This window comes from Indicator indicator, chromosome 5 (genome assembly GCF_027791375.1).
Source record: "Indicator indicator isolate 239-I01 chromosome 5, UM_Iind_1.1, whole genome shotgun sequence".
NCBI lineage: Eukaryota > Metazoa > Chordata > Aves > Piciformes > Indicatoridae > Indicator > Indicator indicator.
Window position 1 is genome coordinate 35,138,679 of NC_072014.1, and position 18,588 is coordinate 35,157,266.

The 18,588-nt window shown below is 40.7% G+C and overlaps 1 protein-coding gene across 1 annotated transcript in view; it reads right to left on the reverse strand.

Moving 5' to 3' along the window:
- The window catches only part of NCKAP5 (NCK associated protein 5), a 362,638-nt gene that overhangs the window by 207,177 nt on the left and 136,873 nt on the right, over positions 1-18,588 (reverse strand). Inside the window, exon 3 of the mRNA XM_054381294.1 lies at positions 7,857-7,916. Within this exon, the coding sequence (XP_054237269.1) occupies positions 7,857-7,916 (60 nt within the window). The remainder of the gene's footprint in view (positions 1-7,856; positions 7,917-18,588) is intronic.

Sequence of the window (18,588 nt, forward strand, 5' to 3'; positions counted from 1 at the left end):
CAGATTGGTGTCTCTATTCAGGTCATTCTTGCACAAATATTAATCCAGTGAGCATGTGGCTTCCTCTAGTCTACTCCTGCCATTGCCTGGAGGAGCTCAGGATTGCAGAGCTTAACCTTTAATATGAAAATAGCTGCAATTCACTGTTATTAGTGCATGGGCACATCACTCCTATTAGGCAGCGAGGTATTGCCTAGAGCAGGCTACATCTGTTTCTAGTCAGAAAGCAGGATTTGCTCCATGCTGAAGCCAACTGCCACTGCGATATTGAATACACCCAGAGATGCTGAGAGGCTGCACGCGCCCTTTCTGTGCTTCAGCATCCCCTGCCTTTGTTATCTAATGCATAAATGGCAATTTCTACTTGAGGGCAATTTAACTGATATGACATACTTTCTACAGATTGCCTCTGTTTTATTTACAGACCTTACATAAATGCATTTTTACATTTTGTAGGTTGTGTGTGCATGTGTGTGTGTGTGTGTGTGTGTGTGTGTGTGTGTTCAGTGATTCTTACATGAATCTATTTGACTCCTTTTCATGTCAGCTGAATACCTGCAGAAACTTTTTGAAGAGACAGATCACTTCAGTGAGTTCCAGCTGAGGGGCAAAACTTAATTCTGCTCCTTTGGTCTTTATGTTGCTGCTGCCTACACAACCATCCCTGGCAAGCAGAGCAAGAAAACATCAAAACCAAGGATGGAGTAACTGCTGCCTTTGCAAGGGAATGTACCAAGAGCCCCTTCAAAGTCCTGTGTATTTTAAAATACTGCGGCTGACACCTTACTTAAATCTCAGTGAAGCCAGAACGGACTGCGCTCCGGCAAGCCGTCTATCAGCTCTTCACCCGGGCTGTGGAGGTCGGCGCTGTTTGCAATGGCTGCAGCTCCCTCTCCTGGTCGAAAGCCAGAGCCAGGGAGGCCACCAGCCACACAGCGCCCAGCATCTTCCCAGAGGCATTCACACCGTTTGTGTTTCACTTGAAACAACAATGGAACGAAAGGAGATTGATTTTAATAATATAATGTGGAACATGGTGAATAAACAGGTCTGTGAAATTAATTAACTAGGAAAGAGTAACACAGGCTTTGAAAGGCAGACGACTCTGACCGGAGGCAATCGGGCTCTTGTTATTTCTGGTTCAGGAAGAGGGAGCAAGCAGGTTGATTTTTTTTTCATTGGAAAAAGAGTTTTGGAAGGTCTCAGCAATTTTAATTCATAAAATGAATTTATAATATGAATTATATTCATAAAAGTCTTAAAATACAAAACCTGAAAACATCTACATATTCACAGCTTGAAGCAAACAACAACAAAATAATAGTTGGGAAACAAGAAGAAATTTTAAATATATTTTTTTTTTAAACCACAGAAGATAAAACTGCAAAGTTGTGAATAAGGACAGTTGGCCTAATGAAGTATGAACTACTAATGAGGTCCAAGAGCATTCAGCTAGGCTTGTAAAGAATTTCAATAATCATTATTGATGCTAACTACCACTAATGCCACTGAGTTTCTGTGAGGGCTGTATGATGAAGCTTCTAAGAAAAACAAGCCAGACAGCATGGCTAGCTATGTATAAATAGACAGCTTCATAGAGAAGGCAGCACAGGGGTCAGATTGCTTACTTCTGGTTTAGGACATTTAATATTGAAAGAGCCATTTTTAAATAGTGAAGTTCTCTCTTTCTCTCTCTGCCTTCTAATTGAAGCACAGATAGACGTTTTCATAGATGTAAGGACCCAGAAGTTAGGAAAGACAGTTTAGCCTTTTGTATCTCATCTTTAACACTTCATTTATTACTAAATATCACTTCTGCAACAGCAGCCGTCCCAGCTGCTGGAGGCAATTGCAGAGATTCATCACGTTGGTGACAGAAAGCGCTTCTGCGCTAGTGGCAGTACATTGTGCTGCCATCTGTAAGACCCCAGCTCAAGAGCAACCACAGGATTCCCCCTCCTCTCTCATAAAAACAAGGTATGCAGGTGTTAGGAGCTGGGCCTCTGAACATGCTGACCTTGCTCCTTCTCAGAGGGCTCCCTGCTAGCTGATTAACGGGCCAGCATTAGTATCAGCTGTGGTGATGACGACAAAGACAGGATAGTGGTCTGAGACTGAGTACCCTGGCAATGCTGAGGGCCAGGAGAGGTAAATGCAGCTCCTGGGAGAGGTGCAGGAAAAGCACATTTCCCTACAATCATGGTCTGCTGCCATAACTGCATTTTCAGTTTCTTACAAACAGAGATGGAGATTTGGATTTCTATTTTCAACTTCATTTCACTCAGCTCAACAAAGCATCATCAAGCCAAGGTCTGATCTTCTCCTTCTTCCCAACCAAAAACTAGCACCCGCATTAAAAGTCTAAGTTTAAATGGAAGACTAAGCATCTAAAATTACATACAAAGCACCTGGAGTTTGTAAAAGCAGGTCAGATTTTTTCTACTGATTTTAATACAATTTCAATCAAGACCTTTTCTGCACTTCAGAGTGTCCACCTCCATGTGAACACTCAAATTTGGTCACAGATGATGAGAAGAGGCAGAGATCTTTTCACAGCTGATTACTTTAGAAGTTCAGTTTCAATCTGGGAAAAAAAGACTGGTTTGCACTTCCTGTGGTTTTGTGAGAGGCTGTTACAGACATCTAAACACATGACACAAGAAAGTTGTAGCAAGCAGAAGTGACTCAGTTCCTAGTAGCAATGGGATGTCTTACTGAATCTGCGACTTTTTTTTCCGCCTTTGCTTTTTACCTCTTCCACTCTTTATTTTAAAACTTGCAGTCTCTAGTCTTTTACAGGAAAAACTGTTTGTAAAGCAAGAATTGTGCTGATTGCATCAAAACTCATTAATATAACTTGTTTTTCCATTATTAGCACCATCTGAGCCTGTTGAAAGCCTTAACCAGGGCTTTAATTTTTCCACAGAGAGCTTTAAATTAATTAGTGGTTTACATGCTAACAAAGAATCTGATACATTCATAAATCAATCTGATGCAGAAGGATTACCAGAGGGTGGAAACCTATTCAGTGGGGACCTCACATTCACTTAACATGGTGGGTTTTTAACAAAAGGGTGCAGGTGTGGAATAGACGGGTACCAGGAAGAGCCCATGATAATCACTTTGCATCACTTAAAGACGCAGCAGGACACATGGTAAATCAGAGCCTAGGGCCCACCCTAAGTGAAACCCATGCAGATATAAAAGGCAGTATCATCCCACTTTAACCTTCACAGCTAAATTGTCAGAGTGCTGTAATTGCTTTTGTGTAGGTTACAGGCCACTGAACTAATGGAAAATAGAGCAGAATTAAAGGACTTGGATGCAGAAGTACAAACTAAGGTCTAACCTATGTAAATAGAGGTGTCAAATAAATAAAATATGCAACATTTTCCTGGGTAATTATTCAATTAATCCCAGTCATGAAAATATGACATAATTGTGTACACATTTGATTCCTTTTAGGTATTTTATCTTGTTTCTGCTAAAACAGCAAGTAAACTGTCAAGAGAACTCTGCTCTGTCACTGTGGCAGCTTTTTCCACCTATTTTTCCTAACCTGGCACTGTTCACTGGTAAGAAAATTTTGCGAAAATAAACACTTTACCTTATCTTGTTCTATGTCCTAAAGGTACAAAGTCATAGACTCACAGTTGAAAAAATAAAAAACACTTTGATGACTAAAGCAGTTTTCAGTCTTTACTATGTTTTGAAACAAACGTCATCTGTTTTGAAAGCTGCTCATTTAAAGAATGGAATCTCTGTCACCACAGACACCTGCAGAGTCTCCATCAAATGCTGCAAGAACTGTACACATATGAAGCTATCATAATTTTCTTTACAAAAAGGTAAAATATCTTTGATGAGTCAGACTCAACATGACTGAGAAAACTGCAAACACATACATCATGAAATTATAGGCCATAAGTGATAGGAAGAGCCACCTGGCAATCCAGGCTCAGTGCTGCTGAAACTTTCAGTAGATGAATTGGCAGTAAGTAATTGTGCATTCTGGTAATGAACAATCAATATTTACTGACGGTAGTTCCTGAAATAATGACACCTGACCAACTGTCAGATAGTCACAATCTGAATCTATTCAGTCCTCCTAATTCAAGTAATTTATAAATACATACTCACTCCACCCTGCCTATGAGGTATCAGATTTTCTATATAATCATATGGAATAAACAGAGGCTATTTTTATTTTTTTGTAATAAATATTTATCTTGAAAGGCATTATCTTCTGTAGTACTTTTCAATAATTATCTACTCCCAATAATAACTCAATCATGAAAAATGTCACTCTGGGACATATGTAAAAACACATTTCTTATGGGGAGCACTGTGACGCAACTGAAGTCCCCTCAGAAAAATACCTCCTCATAAACACGAATTTCATCACTCACCCTATGTTATTTGTACAGATGTACAAAGACATTTTTTGAGCAAAGACACCACAGAGTAAGTAGTTTCTACAGCACATGCTTTGTATTTATTTGTCATTATTAATTTTATGTACATGTCCACCTCACTCCAGCGGTCCCTGTGACACTGTGAACCTGAGCACCACGAGCTTTTCTCACCCATCGCTTCCAAGGCACAAATGCAAAAGGGCAACAGCTGGTTGAAGGTTATGGCAAAGGCTAACTGACACCCCCCCCATGCAGAGAAGCAAAGCCTAAAGAGCATATTCTCCTCTTGATTTATGCTGGGAAGGCAACAGGGAAGAGTATCCACAGCTTTCTCACACTGTGATCAAAAAAGTGCCAAATGGGAAGCAGGAAGGACAAGCCAAACCCACAGCATCATATGTCCCTCCAGCACGCCAGCAGCAAGGCAGCACAAACAGGGACAGAGTACACACTCCCTGCTGACTCTGCTCACCTAAAAAACTGGTGTGGGTTGACATAACACCGCCACCTTCTACCCTTGTGACCTATCTGTGACTTCAAAACCCAAATAAAACGTATTTATCTAAAAGAAGCAAGAAATGCTCTCAGGTATTACATGAGGTGCCACTCTGCAAAAGGCTTGTGCAACATTTCATGCAGTTCCCAGGACACCAGGTTGTGGTGTGTTCACACAGCTCCTCATGCTCTCTGTCCAGCATCATGCCTGCCACAAACACTGCTTTCCACAAGACTGAACCATTGATGGTGGCATTAAAGATGGCATGTGTTGTCATCTGTGCTCTTCCCAAATGAAGGAGGCAGTTCACTAAGAACCTTCATGCCAATCGATGAGCACAGCAAACAAAACAGAAAATGGGAGTAAGTAAAGGCGATTAGCTAATTAGTGATTAAGTAAAGCCGAGGCCTGTCACTGCTGGGGGGCTGCAGGGGGTGCCATCCCTTCTATCCAGAGTTGCAGCCGGTGACAGCAGAGCAAAACCCCTCAGGCATCCTGCAGCCAGCTGGTACCACTGCCTGGCATCCTGGCTGCCAGCCCCAGAGGACTCCATGCTGCCTCCGGGGGGATATCCATCACACCAAAAAGAGCAGCACATGGGATTCAGTACCCTGCGGGCACACTGCTGCCTGCCAGCACTTCTCTGGAGGAAGCTTCACCATTTGCCAGAGGCTTGCTGGCTCAGAATCCACCAAAATTTCACTGTGAATTTTTCTGAAGTATTTGCTTCAAAAGTGGTATGTACTGTAGGCCCCTTGCTGAACACCGCAGCCTACACAAGTTACTTCATCCCTGGCCTCCCCTGTGTTCAAATACTCTATCTCCTGGACCCTTACTGCTCTCGTACTGCTCACAGACAAGCAAGTTCATTAATGTTAATTACTGACTGCTGTGTTTCATATTAAAATCACTGTTTCTGAGCCCTGAGACAGGAAGAAGTTTTCATACATCAACAGCTTCAAAGCAATTGTCCTTGGCTGTAGTTGCAGGATAATTCTAGAAATTATCCCTTGGGAAAGAGGGGAAAAGCCACCTAGTATTTACCTTGGGGGAAGACTGCACCCCTAGAGAGCTACCTGCCAGCTCCTAGTGTGTTACAACACTCAGCCTCTCAACAAATTATACAAAATTACACTTCAGTTAACAGGATGATGTGATTAATCCCACAAGCTGATATTAAATGTTGCAAGAAGTATCCAAGCCTCATGAGATCAGACCACAAGGTGGGTGCACATACAAAAACCCTTACCAGTTCTAGAAGAGTAATCAATATTGCTCACTTCATAATGTCTTGGGTTATCTCACTAAGTATGTTTTACACTCGATAAATTATTTCTATGCCTCCAAGGGAAAGCTGGTTTAAAAAAATTAAAGGAAACATTTAAAACAGAGTAACAGCTCTTCTCAAATTTTGACATTTGTTTACATTGAAAACTAAAATGCAATTGCAAATCCAGTGCCTCATCTCTAGCATTCTTCCACAGGCAAAATTCCTCCAGGAGGCACTGGGAATTTTATGTCTATCACAGGCTCCTTCTCTGGAGACTTTCAAAACCCACCTGGATGCATTCCTGTATGGACTACCCTAAGTGATCCTGCTCTAGCAGGGGGGTTGGACTTGATGATCTCTTGAGGTCCCTTCCAACCTCTGTGATACTGTGACTCTTGGAATGCAGCTTAACTTGAGAAAAGTCTGTTCCTCCAGGACTTCCGCCCCAAAACACACAAAAGATTACCTAGTGGCCAGTCTTTCCAACTGCTTAAACTCCATTTTAAAGACTTCTGGTGGTCAACCTAGCTATTCTGCAGACCCAAGAGCAGACACACAGAGGACAGTATTGCGATAGAAGGCAGTAACTCTCATGGCTTACTGGGCAAGGAGTGGGGGCTTGAGGCAAATGAGCAGTGTCTGCCTGATCCCATCTCCTTCCCTTCTCTACAAGGCATCCTGAGCCCAAAAGCTCCTGTCCTAGCAGAGGCCCCCAAAAGGTACCCCCCAGTTCTGCTAGAGCCACGTGTAGCCACAGTGTAGCAGGTTTCTCCTATTGTCACTTAGGTCCCGACAAGTCTCATTTCATTGTATTAGTCGCTAACAGTGATTTACAAAACGCACTCACTGGAGGCACTTGGGATTTTAAAGACTGTTCCACTCCCCAGAGACCTTCTACAACTTATCCAAACTAAGGTAAACAAACTTTGGACCAAATCCTTTCACAGTCAACTACGCAATTCACTCAAATCACAAGGAATTTCACAAGTATGTTTGAGAATGGTTTGGGATTTAAAGTTTTTGAATGGGTCTGCTTTATCCCATGAAGTCTAAGACATTTTATCTGGAGACCAGGAAGAACAAACTCCTTAACAGATGGGAAGAGTTCCTTAGATATTAAGTAATTAAGCACACCCAGCACATGTTGGCTCCTAAAGAAAACTGTTTTGAAGAGATAAGGCACTACATAAATTGAGATTTATGGTTAACCAAAAATCTGCCCTTTCAACTTTTGCTCACAAGTCTAATCTCATAAATTGCTATATGGAAAATAAAGATAGAAGGAGCATTACATAATTTACAAAACTATCAGACTGAGGGCTTTTCAAGCTTCCATGCTTCTGTTCTTCCATTTTTCTGCAGTTGGCTAAGATTAACAGGCAAGTAAGTCTACCACATTTTGATCTGAAATTGCCTTTCTGTGCTTGCCCTGCTTCCAATTCCAGTAAGCATCATCAGCAGGAAAAAGGAAACAGCTTTTCTCTACCACAGCTTTCCCAAGGCAGCCAAGATAGAGCCTTGAGTTTCCTCCGATTTATGAATATGTCGTTGGCAATCCATCGTTATGTCTGAGGCAGTCTTAATGCTCCAGAGACCACCTTCAGCAAGACAAAATGTACCTATGACCTGAAGTAGTAAGACAAAAATTGCAAAGCAGAAAGTTGCCACAGCTTACCATTGCTCCTTCACTCTTACTTTGTGCAACTTCTCGCTGCAGCCGAGCCACAGAAAGCTTCTCCCTATGGAAAGAAAAGGGTGTGAATAGCAGTTCATTTTTCACTGTTTCCCCATCGGGGTGGCATTCCTGCACATCACTCGGGTAACCCTCCTGACAGACCCTGCTCTCCTCCCCACGTTCCTCTGCAATACTTAGTGGCTCCATTACTGTTTCATTTTGTGGTAGTCTGACAGAACTGTTAATAAATCATCTGAATCTTAAAATCATTTGCTCCATTCAAACTACAAAGTAGCTCATAACGCCGGCAATATGGAAACAGACCATGCAAATCAGACTGTGTTATTTATTTTCCTACAGCCTTGCACATCAGCTTTATTCCACACCACATTAACACAAGCTGGAAGGCTGTCAGATCATCAATAAATGTATGCATTAAAATGAAACTAAAAAAATTTGTTCTATTCCTAGACATACTGTGTTCCATTTTTCAGGTCCTGAATTATCATTTTTCTTAATTAGCCTTTTTTCATATAATATCCTTACACAAATGTTTGGCTTGACTCAAGTTAACAATTTGCTTAGCTAAGGATCTGTTGATCACAACACACTTTCACCTGAAAAACGTTACAAAAGGAATTAAAGTAGAGTGGAAAAGTAAAGAGATTTTCAGAATGTATGGACTGGCAACACACAGTTAGGTACAAAGTATGTGAACCACAAAACCAAGACAGTGGAAGGTGCTGCAGGAATCGACCACTGCAGAAGGAATATGGGAATAGAGGAATTTGCTCTACAGGACAAGTGAGACTCAAGCAATCCACTGTAATTTAAAAAACAAAGACAGCTTTTCAAGCAGACTGCTTTTAAAGATGAGTATCTATTTTTGAAACAAAAGCACCCTGCAGAAACATCAGACCAATTTATCAGCATATGAAGAATTTCACACAGAAACATAAAATTTGCAGGTAAGTTATTTACAATGATCCACTTTGGAAACTTCCAGAAAAAAATATTTTAAGATCAGAATATATCAAGTTTGAAATTTTCCATTTACTCGTGTTTTGCCTGGAAATTCTACTTAGTCTAATTGGAAAGAAACACCTGAACCATCCCAGTGCAGCATCCTAGCACCATTCAAGGGACCAGTAGGATCAGCCTTGTGCCACTTGCCTAGGGCTCCAGCTACAAGCCCAACAGCCAGGATGTGACTGTCCTCTATTGTCTCAAGAGGGTGGTACAGGATGATCTCTAACGTCTCTTCCAACCAGATGTATTCTGTGATTCTTTCAAATAATGCATGTGGCAAGACCGGGCTGTTAGCCCATAATGACTCTCATCTCAAAACAATGTGTGTGGCAGGGGAGGGCTGATATCCCTTAAGGACTCTATAGTCTCAAGCAAGGTGTGATATACCCAGTCTTGAACAGACAGGGTGATGGTCTTAATAGCTCTGTAGGAGCTGACTTAACAATGGGAAAACATAATTCCTGCAAAGGCGGGAACTCCTTCTTTAAAACCATGCTTAACAGCACCATGTGACAGACACTGCACTGCAGGGGCCTGGTGCACATCTCCCTTTGTGATTTGGACAGATCATGACCCACCCCTGACAAAAGAGTATAAAAGGACCACGACTTCTGGGATCCACATGTTGCATCCCATAGAAGACCCTGGTGGGAAAGGCTTGGCTATGCCTGTGAAAACATCACTGGATCCAAGGAGTGGTGGTATCTTCTTTTTTTTCTTATACTTATTAAGTCACTCTTGCTTTTTTGTTTTGTTTTTTTCTTTCTCTCCATTCTCCCCTGCTCTGGTCCAATCTAATAAACCTAACTCATCAGCCATTTGGTGTCTTTTCGCTTTAATTTACTCCAAGGGAATTTTTGAATCTTAGCGCGACCTCTCCCATTGCCCAGGGCTGGCTCAGGATGCTGGCTCATGATGTTTTAATTGGCATAGTCAGCAGGAACCCCTTGCTGTGTAAGTGCTGTTGAGACTAGGCGTTAGAGGCTTTTCTCAGGGGAAAGTGTTACTGAAGGAGAGAGAAAAGAGCTGCCTGCACCTTTAACTCTTATTTGTGGCACCACAGACCAAGGTTCAGCAATGTTTGGCTTGCGATCCCCATAGATGGGGTTTGGCAGCTTTGGCTTGTGTCCCCAATGAAAGGGGTTCACCAGTTTTATTTTCAGCTCCACTGTGGGGGCCTCAAGAAAAAGAGGGAGTTTAATCAGCTGAGTGTGAGTTCCCTGGCAATTGATCAGGATTGCCCATGTCCAGCGTGATTTTAACTGCTCCCTCCTGTTAGAAATGTTGACAGCAGTGACTTTTGCTGTTTTAGGGATAGTGCTGATGGCAGCACATAAAAATAGATGTGTTGTAAATCAAACAGAGAGAGAAAAGAAGAGGGCATTACAGGAATTGATTGAGGACTTGCAGGCACTGCTTGAAACTGAGTGGGTAAAGCACCTGTGAGTTGAGATGCTTGCAGATGTCTACAGAGCCAGGTGAGCAGCCCTTTCATGAGGGAGCAACAGCTGCGGTTAGAACTGGCCAAGTTGCAGAAGGGGTCCTTGAGAGTGATTGTAGATTCAGTGTTATGGATAAAGAGCATGATTTAGTCACTAGGGAAGTGGCTTGTCATCTTCCTTGGGCTGGAATGGAAGAAGCAAAACCTTTGGAGGTCCCTTCCAACCCAAATTATTCTATGACTCTATGATCAACCTTCACCAGTTAAGACTGCGTTCTTCCTTGTGAAAACACCAACTTTATCATTTGTTCAATGCGATAATTATGTTTTTCATTTGCTCAACAATTAAGTTTTGTTTTGTTAGTGGAAGGGTACATGTAATCATTTTAATTGCTGGTTTGGAAGACACACGCCATCTACCTTCTCTCAGCCATTCTGAGCTCAGGAAAGAAAACCTTCCTCCTGTGCACTGCAGTAAAGTAGACAAAATCTTAAAAACAGATCTGTCCCCTAGCCCTCTTGCTGCAGAGAAATGCTGAGACTGGAAATTCTTGTCCCCCAAAAAACCTGCAAAAATGCCTAGTTAGGGGGTGAGGGAGGACCCAGTGGCTGATGATGTCCCCAGGCTCTGCAGCTGTTCTTATCCAGCTGGAAAAGCTAAATTTTCGATGATATTTTATCCCAATTCTCAGAACCCTTGTCTGCTAAGGAAGGAAGATATGCCCACACTTGCCTACTTACTGCAGGAATGACAGAACTCATGTCATGCAGCCATAGCTCAACACATGGTTGGATCACTAAACTTGTCCTCCCTTCCGCTTTTGGCAGAAAATGTATTTAGATTAAGTGTCCCTAACAGTCACCTGCCCACACGTGCTTATGGCACTGCCACAATACCCTAGGCACAGCTGGCTGGTAGAACCATCAGATTAATAAAAGGCATTGCCAATGTTGTGATTCGTAAACATGCATGATATTGAAACCACCATATATTGGCAACACTAGAGACAATGATAGAATGATATCAAGGTCCTCTTTACTAACCACTGAGAGTAGTGACACCACAGCACTGACAGCCTTAATGCAGGTACCCTAAAAACAGCTACTAAAAAATGCGTATTGCCCTCCTCCTTCGGTGCTGACGCTATCACAGGCAAATTACAAAACTCGTTAATCCTATTTTAAGGATTTAGTTCAGTTGCTGGAAATAGCCCATTGCCTTTTTTGCACCACTTCAGTGCTCTAATATGTCTCAGTGGAAAAAGCTAGGATACCCTTTGAGGAGGGTTTGACTTTTTAATTGAAAAACAAATGCCTATTTTATGAGAAAAGATGAAGAAGAAAAAAACCCAAACCAAACAAAATCCACAAATCACTTCTTCCACACCCTTGCTGCCAGTGGTCTGCAGAGATTAATCCTCCTATACGAGGAATACTCCTATTTCCCTCCCCGTGTTATTTACAACATGGAATCAGTCCCACATTTCTGGAATCCTGGAATTTTATCAGAGTAAATTCCATTTAAGCTCCATCCACAAAGAAGGCTCCTCCTAACTCTAACCTCTCTGGGTGAGGATCCCAAAGGTTCTGAAAAGACTTCCTTAACGATTTCCTCAATGAAGGAGAGCAAGGACTGGTATTCTCATACTGTATTGGCAACACTGCTGCTATTAGGAACAGAAGTACTTTTCAATAGACGAAAAAGAAACATGAGTATCATGTATGAGGAAAAAATTTTCAATAGTGGATACAGAAGAGCCATCTGTTCCAATGGCATCTGAAAACAAGTCAACTTTGAAGCAGGCAAACTGTGCTCCCACTTCAGAGAGGTCCTAAAGCATCTTCTCTCTCTTGACTTGACTCCCCAGGCAAAGGAGCCATAGCACTTGCAGCCAGACCTTTGCAGATAGTTAACTTTATCAAGGTGGGATGTGCAGCAGAGGCTCAGAATGAATCTGGACCACAGACATTCCCAAGATCCTTCCACAGAGCTTCATTTGGAATGTACTTGGCTCATCAGCTGCCATTTCTCACCACCTCTGTTCAAATGTATGCTGGTACAATGGGTGAGAAATGTGGTCAGAATCATGTTAGGAGCCAACAGCATTTAACACCAGTTGGAAGTTTTCATAAAAGACATAGGACAAGAGACAACAACAAATTTCATGTCTAAGCACAACCAAATAAACCTATTTGTTACTACCCACCATCTCAGACCATTTTGATTAAGACAGTACCCTGAGCAACTATTCTGAGCCTTCATTTTTTAACACAGTGTTACAATTGGATAAGCATTTTACTACAGCTGAGCTGTGAAAGTAATGAGCTTTTATCTGCTTTAGTTTTTCAGATGGTTCAAACGCAGAAAGTATTTGACATGCTGCTTCAAAGTTAATCTTGAGGGCTTTTTAATCTTTGCTTTTATATAGAAAAAATCAGCATTACTTTGTTGCTATACAGTTTTATTTATTTTTAATCAAGCATGTTTCATCCCTTATAGCATGATTAATTAACAAAGTTAATTAACAACTACAGCCAACCTGCAAGAAAACAAAATCTTCTGAGGATTAAAAAAATTAAACCACGTTCATTGAGAAGTTCTCATGTTCGCTTTTGAAAAGCCACCAAATCATAATAGGTTTACAGAAATGCTCTTTGATAGCACAGTTTATGCTCTTAAGTTTGAATATTTGCATTGCAAGAGGCAAAATTCCCAGCCAAGGACTTTGCAAAGAGAAAATTAAAGGAGCCAAACAAGGATTCAATTATATCCTTTTCAAATGAAATGAAGCACACGAGTAGTCACTGTGTGGATGGAAGAAAGATACATTTCAAGTCTCAGTATCTCTAGTAGATATTGCAGTAGCTTGTTCTAAAAAACAACACTTTGAGAAAAACCTATTAAGTCCAAGAAAAACGCAAACGTGCAAAAGAATCCTACAAATTCCAAACTCTCCTTAAAACAAAATTTCTCCTTCACCTTCCCTTCCCATAGGTTCACTCATTCAACTACCAGACAGAAAACCCACCCCTGTATCATACGCCAGTGACAGCTAACACAGCTTAGGGCTTCGCTACACAAAACTATGTTACCTGAACTCCTCCCAGTCCACAGGGATAAAGGCAGGGTAGGCAATGCTATCACACGCCCCCACCTGCGACACAGTTTTGAAGAAATGCTAATACTGGTCCTGATCTGGTAACAGATATCCTTAGATTAAACAACACAGTGAAAGCTACATTGGATGTGTGAAAAGATTCCGTTTTTCTTCATTTCCCTTCCTGACAGTGTTATTTTACATCAATACAACAAAACCAAAAAACTCCAGCAGAGAACTTCAGCTTCGCAAATTTTGAAATAAAATGTTAATATTGAAACCTCAGATTCAGAAGCTCTTAGACACAGGGTTTTGTTTCTCTATCTAACACAGAAAGATATTACTTAAAATAGCTTCTGGATCAAGTATGAAATAAAAGATGCCTCTAAAATGTGCTAAATTAGACATTTCCCAAGATCTCAATCATACAGAATCCAGACCCATTTTGAATGGTAAACAACAATTTTACAGTTTTAACAAAGAAAAATAATGTTATGGTTTTAATGAGGAACACAATCAAAACTCAAACATCACTACTTTGTGCAGAGACACACAAGCCTGGCTTCCTTTGACTCCTGGTTTTCCAAGGAGGTTTCCCAGCCAAATGCTGGCCATGTTTGACCTCATTGAGTATGAGATCTGACAAGGGAACAGCTGAGGGTGGAAGAGCTGCAGCAAACTAATGCGCCTCTTTCAGCTCCTATTGCAGTCGCAGTGGTTAGCGATGCTGCAACCTTCCTTCCTGCCGAAGATCACAGACAGCAGAGGCATTTGGTGCTTTGTAAACGTCACTGTTGCGTGCATTTTGAAACTGTATTTTAGAGTTGCAAGGCTTAAACTACAACTGGCAATAAAAGAGCCATCTTGCAAAGAAATATTCATTGCAAACTTAAAGCTGAGCAAAGTACAAGCTTTATTTAATTATTTTTACAATAACCACAAAGACTGGAGTTACAGTAACTGAACTACTAATGATGTCAAGAAAGCAGCAGAATAGATAGGATGAGCCACCAGCAAGGCACAGACTCATATTTATTGCTAAGGTATTTGTGATAAAAGATAAGCATACAGAAAACATAATTTACATTAAACTTCTCTTCTACAAGACATGACACTGCCAAATCCAGAGAAGCAAAACAGGTAGTAACTTATTTAAACTGTATTTTCCTTGAGTGAAATTAACATAAAGGGAAAAAAACCCCACAGCATTATGACTATGATCTAAAACAAGTATCAGCAATCCCCAGGGGCTCCTCCCCAATTTTAATGTATATGAAATCTGAAGCTGAAGTGCAAGGAAGACCATCTAGTTACTTTCCAGAAGCACACAAATGACACCAAATACAAAACACATACCATGGAAGAAATCGTGGCATGACACAGGGCTGTGTCATGTACCCTGGTCAGAAAGGAGAAGGCAAAGTGTGGGGGCAGAGCCTTCATCATAAAAGCCTTTGGCAAAAAAACAGGGGCAGAGCCATGGCAAAGAAATTACAAAAGGAAAGGTCCATGGAAGATTATCAAGGAGCTGTTTTCATGACAAATGACTCTCTCGGCACCGGCACAGCAGCCGAGGGCAGCTGGACACTTGAGCACGGTAATTCTCCTGTTCTAAGCATGTGCATGGGGACAGATAGCGATGTATTTTCAACAGAAGCATCTTCTCTCATGTTGGCAATCTTTATTACTGCACTGACATTTACTGTCCTGCACACTGAAATTATAGGTGCAAGCCTACACACTTCACTGATCCACTGGTATTTCAGACTGTTTCAAATACATCTATTTTTTAATGTTGGGGTCTCTCCTTCCAGTATTAGAGCTGACTCCACAACACAGCCCATCTCCTAAACTCTGTACGTGTTTGGGCCTATAGTATCAGACATAGGTCGGGAGGTCTGTACCCAAAGAGACCTCAATCAAGACCTCAAAGAGGTCTATACTCAAAGAGACCTCAAATCAAGATATTTGAGATGGTTTTTAGCCTTAGAAATCTAGAAAAGCCCAAAGCTTTTTAAATAAAACCTTTACATAAACATTCATTAGTAACTGCTAAATAACCAGAATGCCACCAACCCACCCTTTCAACTCCTTGACAAGACATGGAGATGACACCAACCATCACAACCAATGTGGTCTCTTGATTAAGCAAAATACAGGCAAAAAAAGTGATTCCGTCCCAACTACACACACATTCAGTTGTAGGATAAAAGATTAATGCCTGTATGACACAATGCCAAATCACCAGGATAATTATGAATTATACCAAGCAATCATTTCACAAATCTCCTGGAACATCTCACTTATGACCGTTATTCATAAGATAATACATTCAGCTGCAATTTTTTTTTCTTCAGATATAAAGGTTCTGAAACCTTTTGGAGGGGGGGGAGGCTGAGATTCCAAGTGTAACAATAAAATGGTGGGGTGGGGGGAAGCTGAACTCTTTCTGAAACACAAAAATGGAGGAAAAAAAATAATGTTTCCTAAAATATTCTAAAGTCTGTAGACAGTAGTAAGCAAGATTTACAGATGCGATTTCAAAGTTAGTCCAAACAGTAAACAGCAACAGACAAGGGGGTTTTACACCTGACTATGGACTTTAATTCAATATCAAGTGTGAAACATCAAACACCTAAGAGCAAACAACACTACAGTATTGATCTCTGAAACACATCAGAAGTATAGGTTTTGATGTCATAAATTACATCACCTATGTATTATGTAAACCTTGCATTTATCGAAAAGCAGAGTTAAGGTTTTGGCAAGGAGAAATTCTGCACAGATTTGATCCCTGCATGAACCTTTTGAATCAATATATCCTATAAACTACTAAAATATTGTTGTTATTATTAGAAGTGGTACACTAACCATAAACCTTATTGTCTCTGTTCTGCAATCCACACCACAAAATCCTTAATAAAAGCAGTTTGACAAAGTCACATTGTTACAGCTTGGAATTTCTTTCGCTAAGTGACTGATTTATCTATTTAAATATTACATTAACTGCAATATTTGTATTTAATGCTATATTATTTCTGCCAATAAGCTGCAATCCAAGAAGCATACAGTGGGAATTTGTACAATTAGGCAAGCTGCCAAGTTCTCAAACAATTATCATCATGGAAAACCTCAGTGTTCTAACAGGAAAAAAAAAAGGAAATTTTGAATATTAATTCAGAAAAACAAGCTTTAATTTATAATGCAGGCAGTAGTTGCACACAAATCCCTATCCTTTACTCCAAGAATGACTGCTTGCTCCTCTTTTGAGATGCTACTTTAAAATATCTGAAAGCATCTGTTTAATGAAAGCCCTAAAATGCTCTAAAATATTATCAAATTTCTTTCTGATAGTTTTTTCACAGCATTTTTCTAATTAAAACAAAATAGTAGTTTGTGTCTTCTTTTTTCACTGCATCATTTTTATGACCTTTTCCAGTACAGGGCAGTGTGGCAAGCAAATTTTACACTACTGCCTTTCCCTTCTGGTACACTACTAACTCACCTGTAGTATGGTCCAGCAGCTCTGCTTCTTTAAATGGGACAATAAGACAGTGAGACAGGTTGCTAAAAACCTCCCAATTTATCTTGATAGTGCAGCTGGGTTCAAAGCAGGGTAATGAAAGAGGCACAGCATCATTGCTACGTAAGAGCTTGGCCCATGAGAGAAAGACAATAGTTTAACACACCACCTTTCACCCCTCCTTATTTCCAACGCACACAACTGCCATTCTTCATTTCAGATGCACACGAGATGCTTTTTTGGTCCTCATCCCCAGATACACCTGTTCTCCTTGCTGGAAGTACCAAAGCCCATGTCATCTGGCCATTCAGCCCAGCTGACGCAGGCCTGGCAACACATCAGTCACCAGCACAAGGAAGATACTGCTAAAGCAGATGTCACTTTCAAAAGAGTTAGATTTTACTTTCTGTGACTTAGTGAAATTGAAAGCAACGGCAGAGGTGTGAACACAGCCGTCCTCTCTACATAGCCATTGAAACACTGTTTGTTTTAGTAAACATTTAAGAAAGGAGAGAGCAAGGCCTAGAAAGAAACCACTCTACAAAAGGGTACTTTTCACTTCTTGCCTTTCTTTGGCCCACTATTCAGCACTTTAGATTTAAAACCAGCTACTGTTGTAGCTTGTGTACTGCACCACCACTGGAGATCATGTAGCTGTTTCTTCATGATTTAACCACTCCTAGCAGCATCTTTCAACTTTTAATATCTAAGCTCTTAGTTCGTGTTTTCCTGCTCATTTCTAAGCTCAGTCAAGCTGTTCTCTAGACAAGATGGAGTCTCAGTTGTGTTTCTGGTAGGGATCTTATGTACGGTTTGAAGTACTGGATCCTTACAGCATACAGATTTACACTATTTTTCATTATGCTGTTTACTCATGCTGGTTTTCTTTTTTTTAATAAATATTTGGAATCCAGAGATAATCTCGATATGTGAAGAATCCTCTGATTGTGATCCAAACAGAATTAGCTGCTAGTTCTTTTTTTCACTAAGGCTGGACTTAAGAAGACCTTGGAAAATGAAAAATAGAAGAAGCAAGCAAAAAAGGTTTTCTTTATGCACTGGGCTTGGAAGTTGAGCTAACAAATCCTCTAATCACTGGTTGCTCATATATATTATTTCTCTGGAGATTTGTCACATGGAGATGATGTGCTGTGGAAGTTCTTTTGAAAGGATATGCATTTCCCCAAAGGATTTTTAATGAGAATTTATTGCTCACGAAAGATTCAGGATTGGCAGCACTTCAGTCTTCAGTTAATGATCTTTGTTTATTAACATAAAATGCATCACGCTTAACAGGAGTGTTGCTTTCCCAACCAATGCATCAAAGCACAAAAGAATTCTCACTTCTTCAGTCTTATCCCCTGAGGCTGTCTAAGAGGGTGCTAGCTGAAATTTATAAGGTTATCCTCTACAAAAATTAAGTCACAACTCTTGTTTCACATAAGCCTGAAAATTGTGGACACATTTTTTTTTTAACCAAAAATACTCAGACATAACCTAACAGCAAGCAAGGGCAGCAGACTGCTGCCAGACTGCTAATACTTCTCGTAGTGTCTATTCCTTCCACATAAACCTTATAGGGGTATCAGAAGATCTTTGCTGAGTCCTAATCCTAACTGCTCTTAAATTCCATGGCTAACA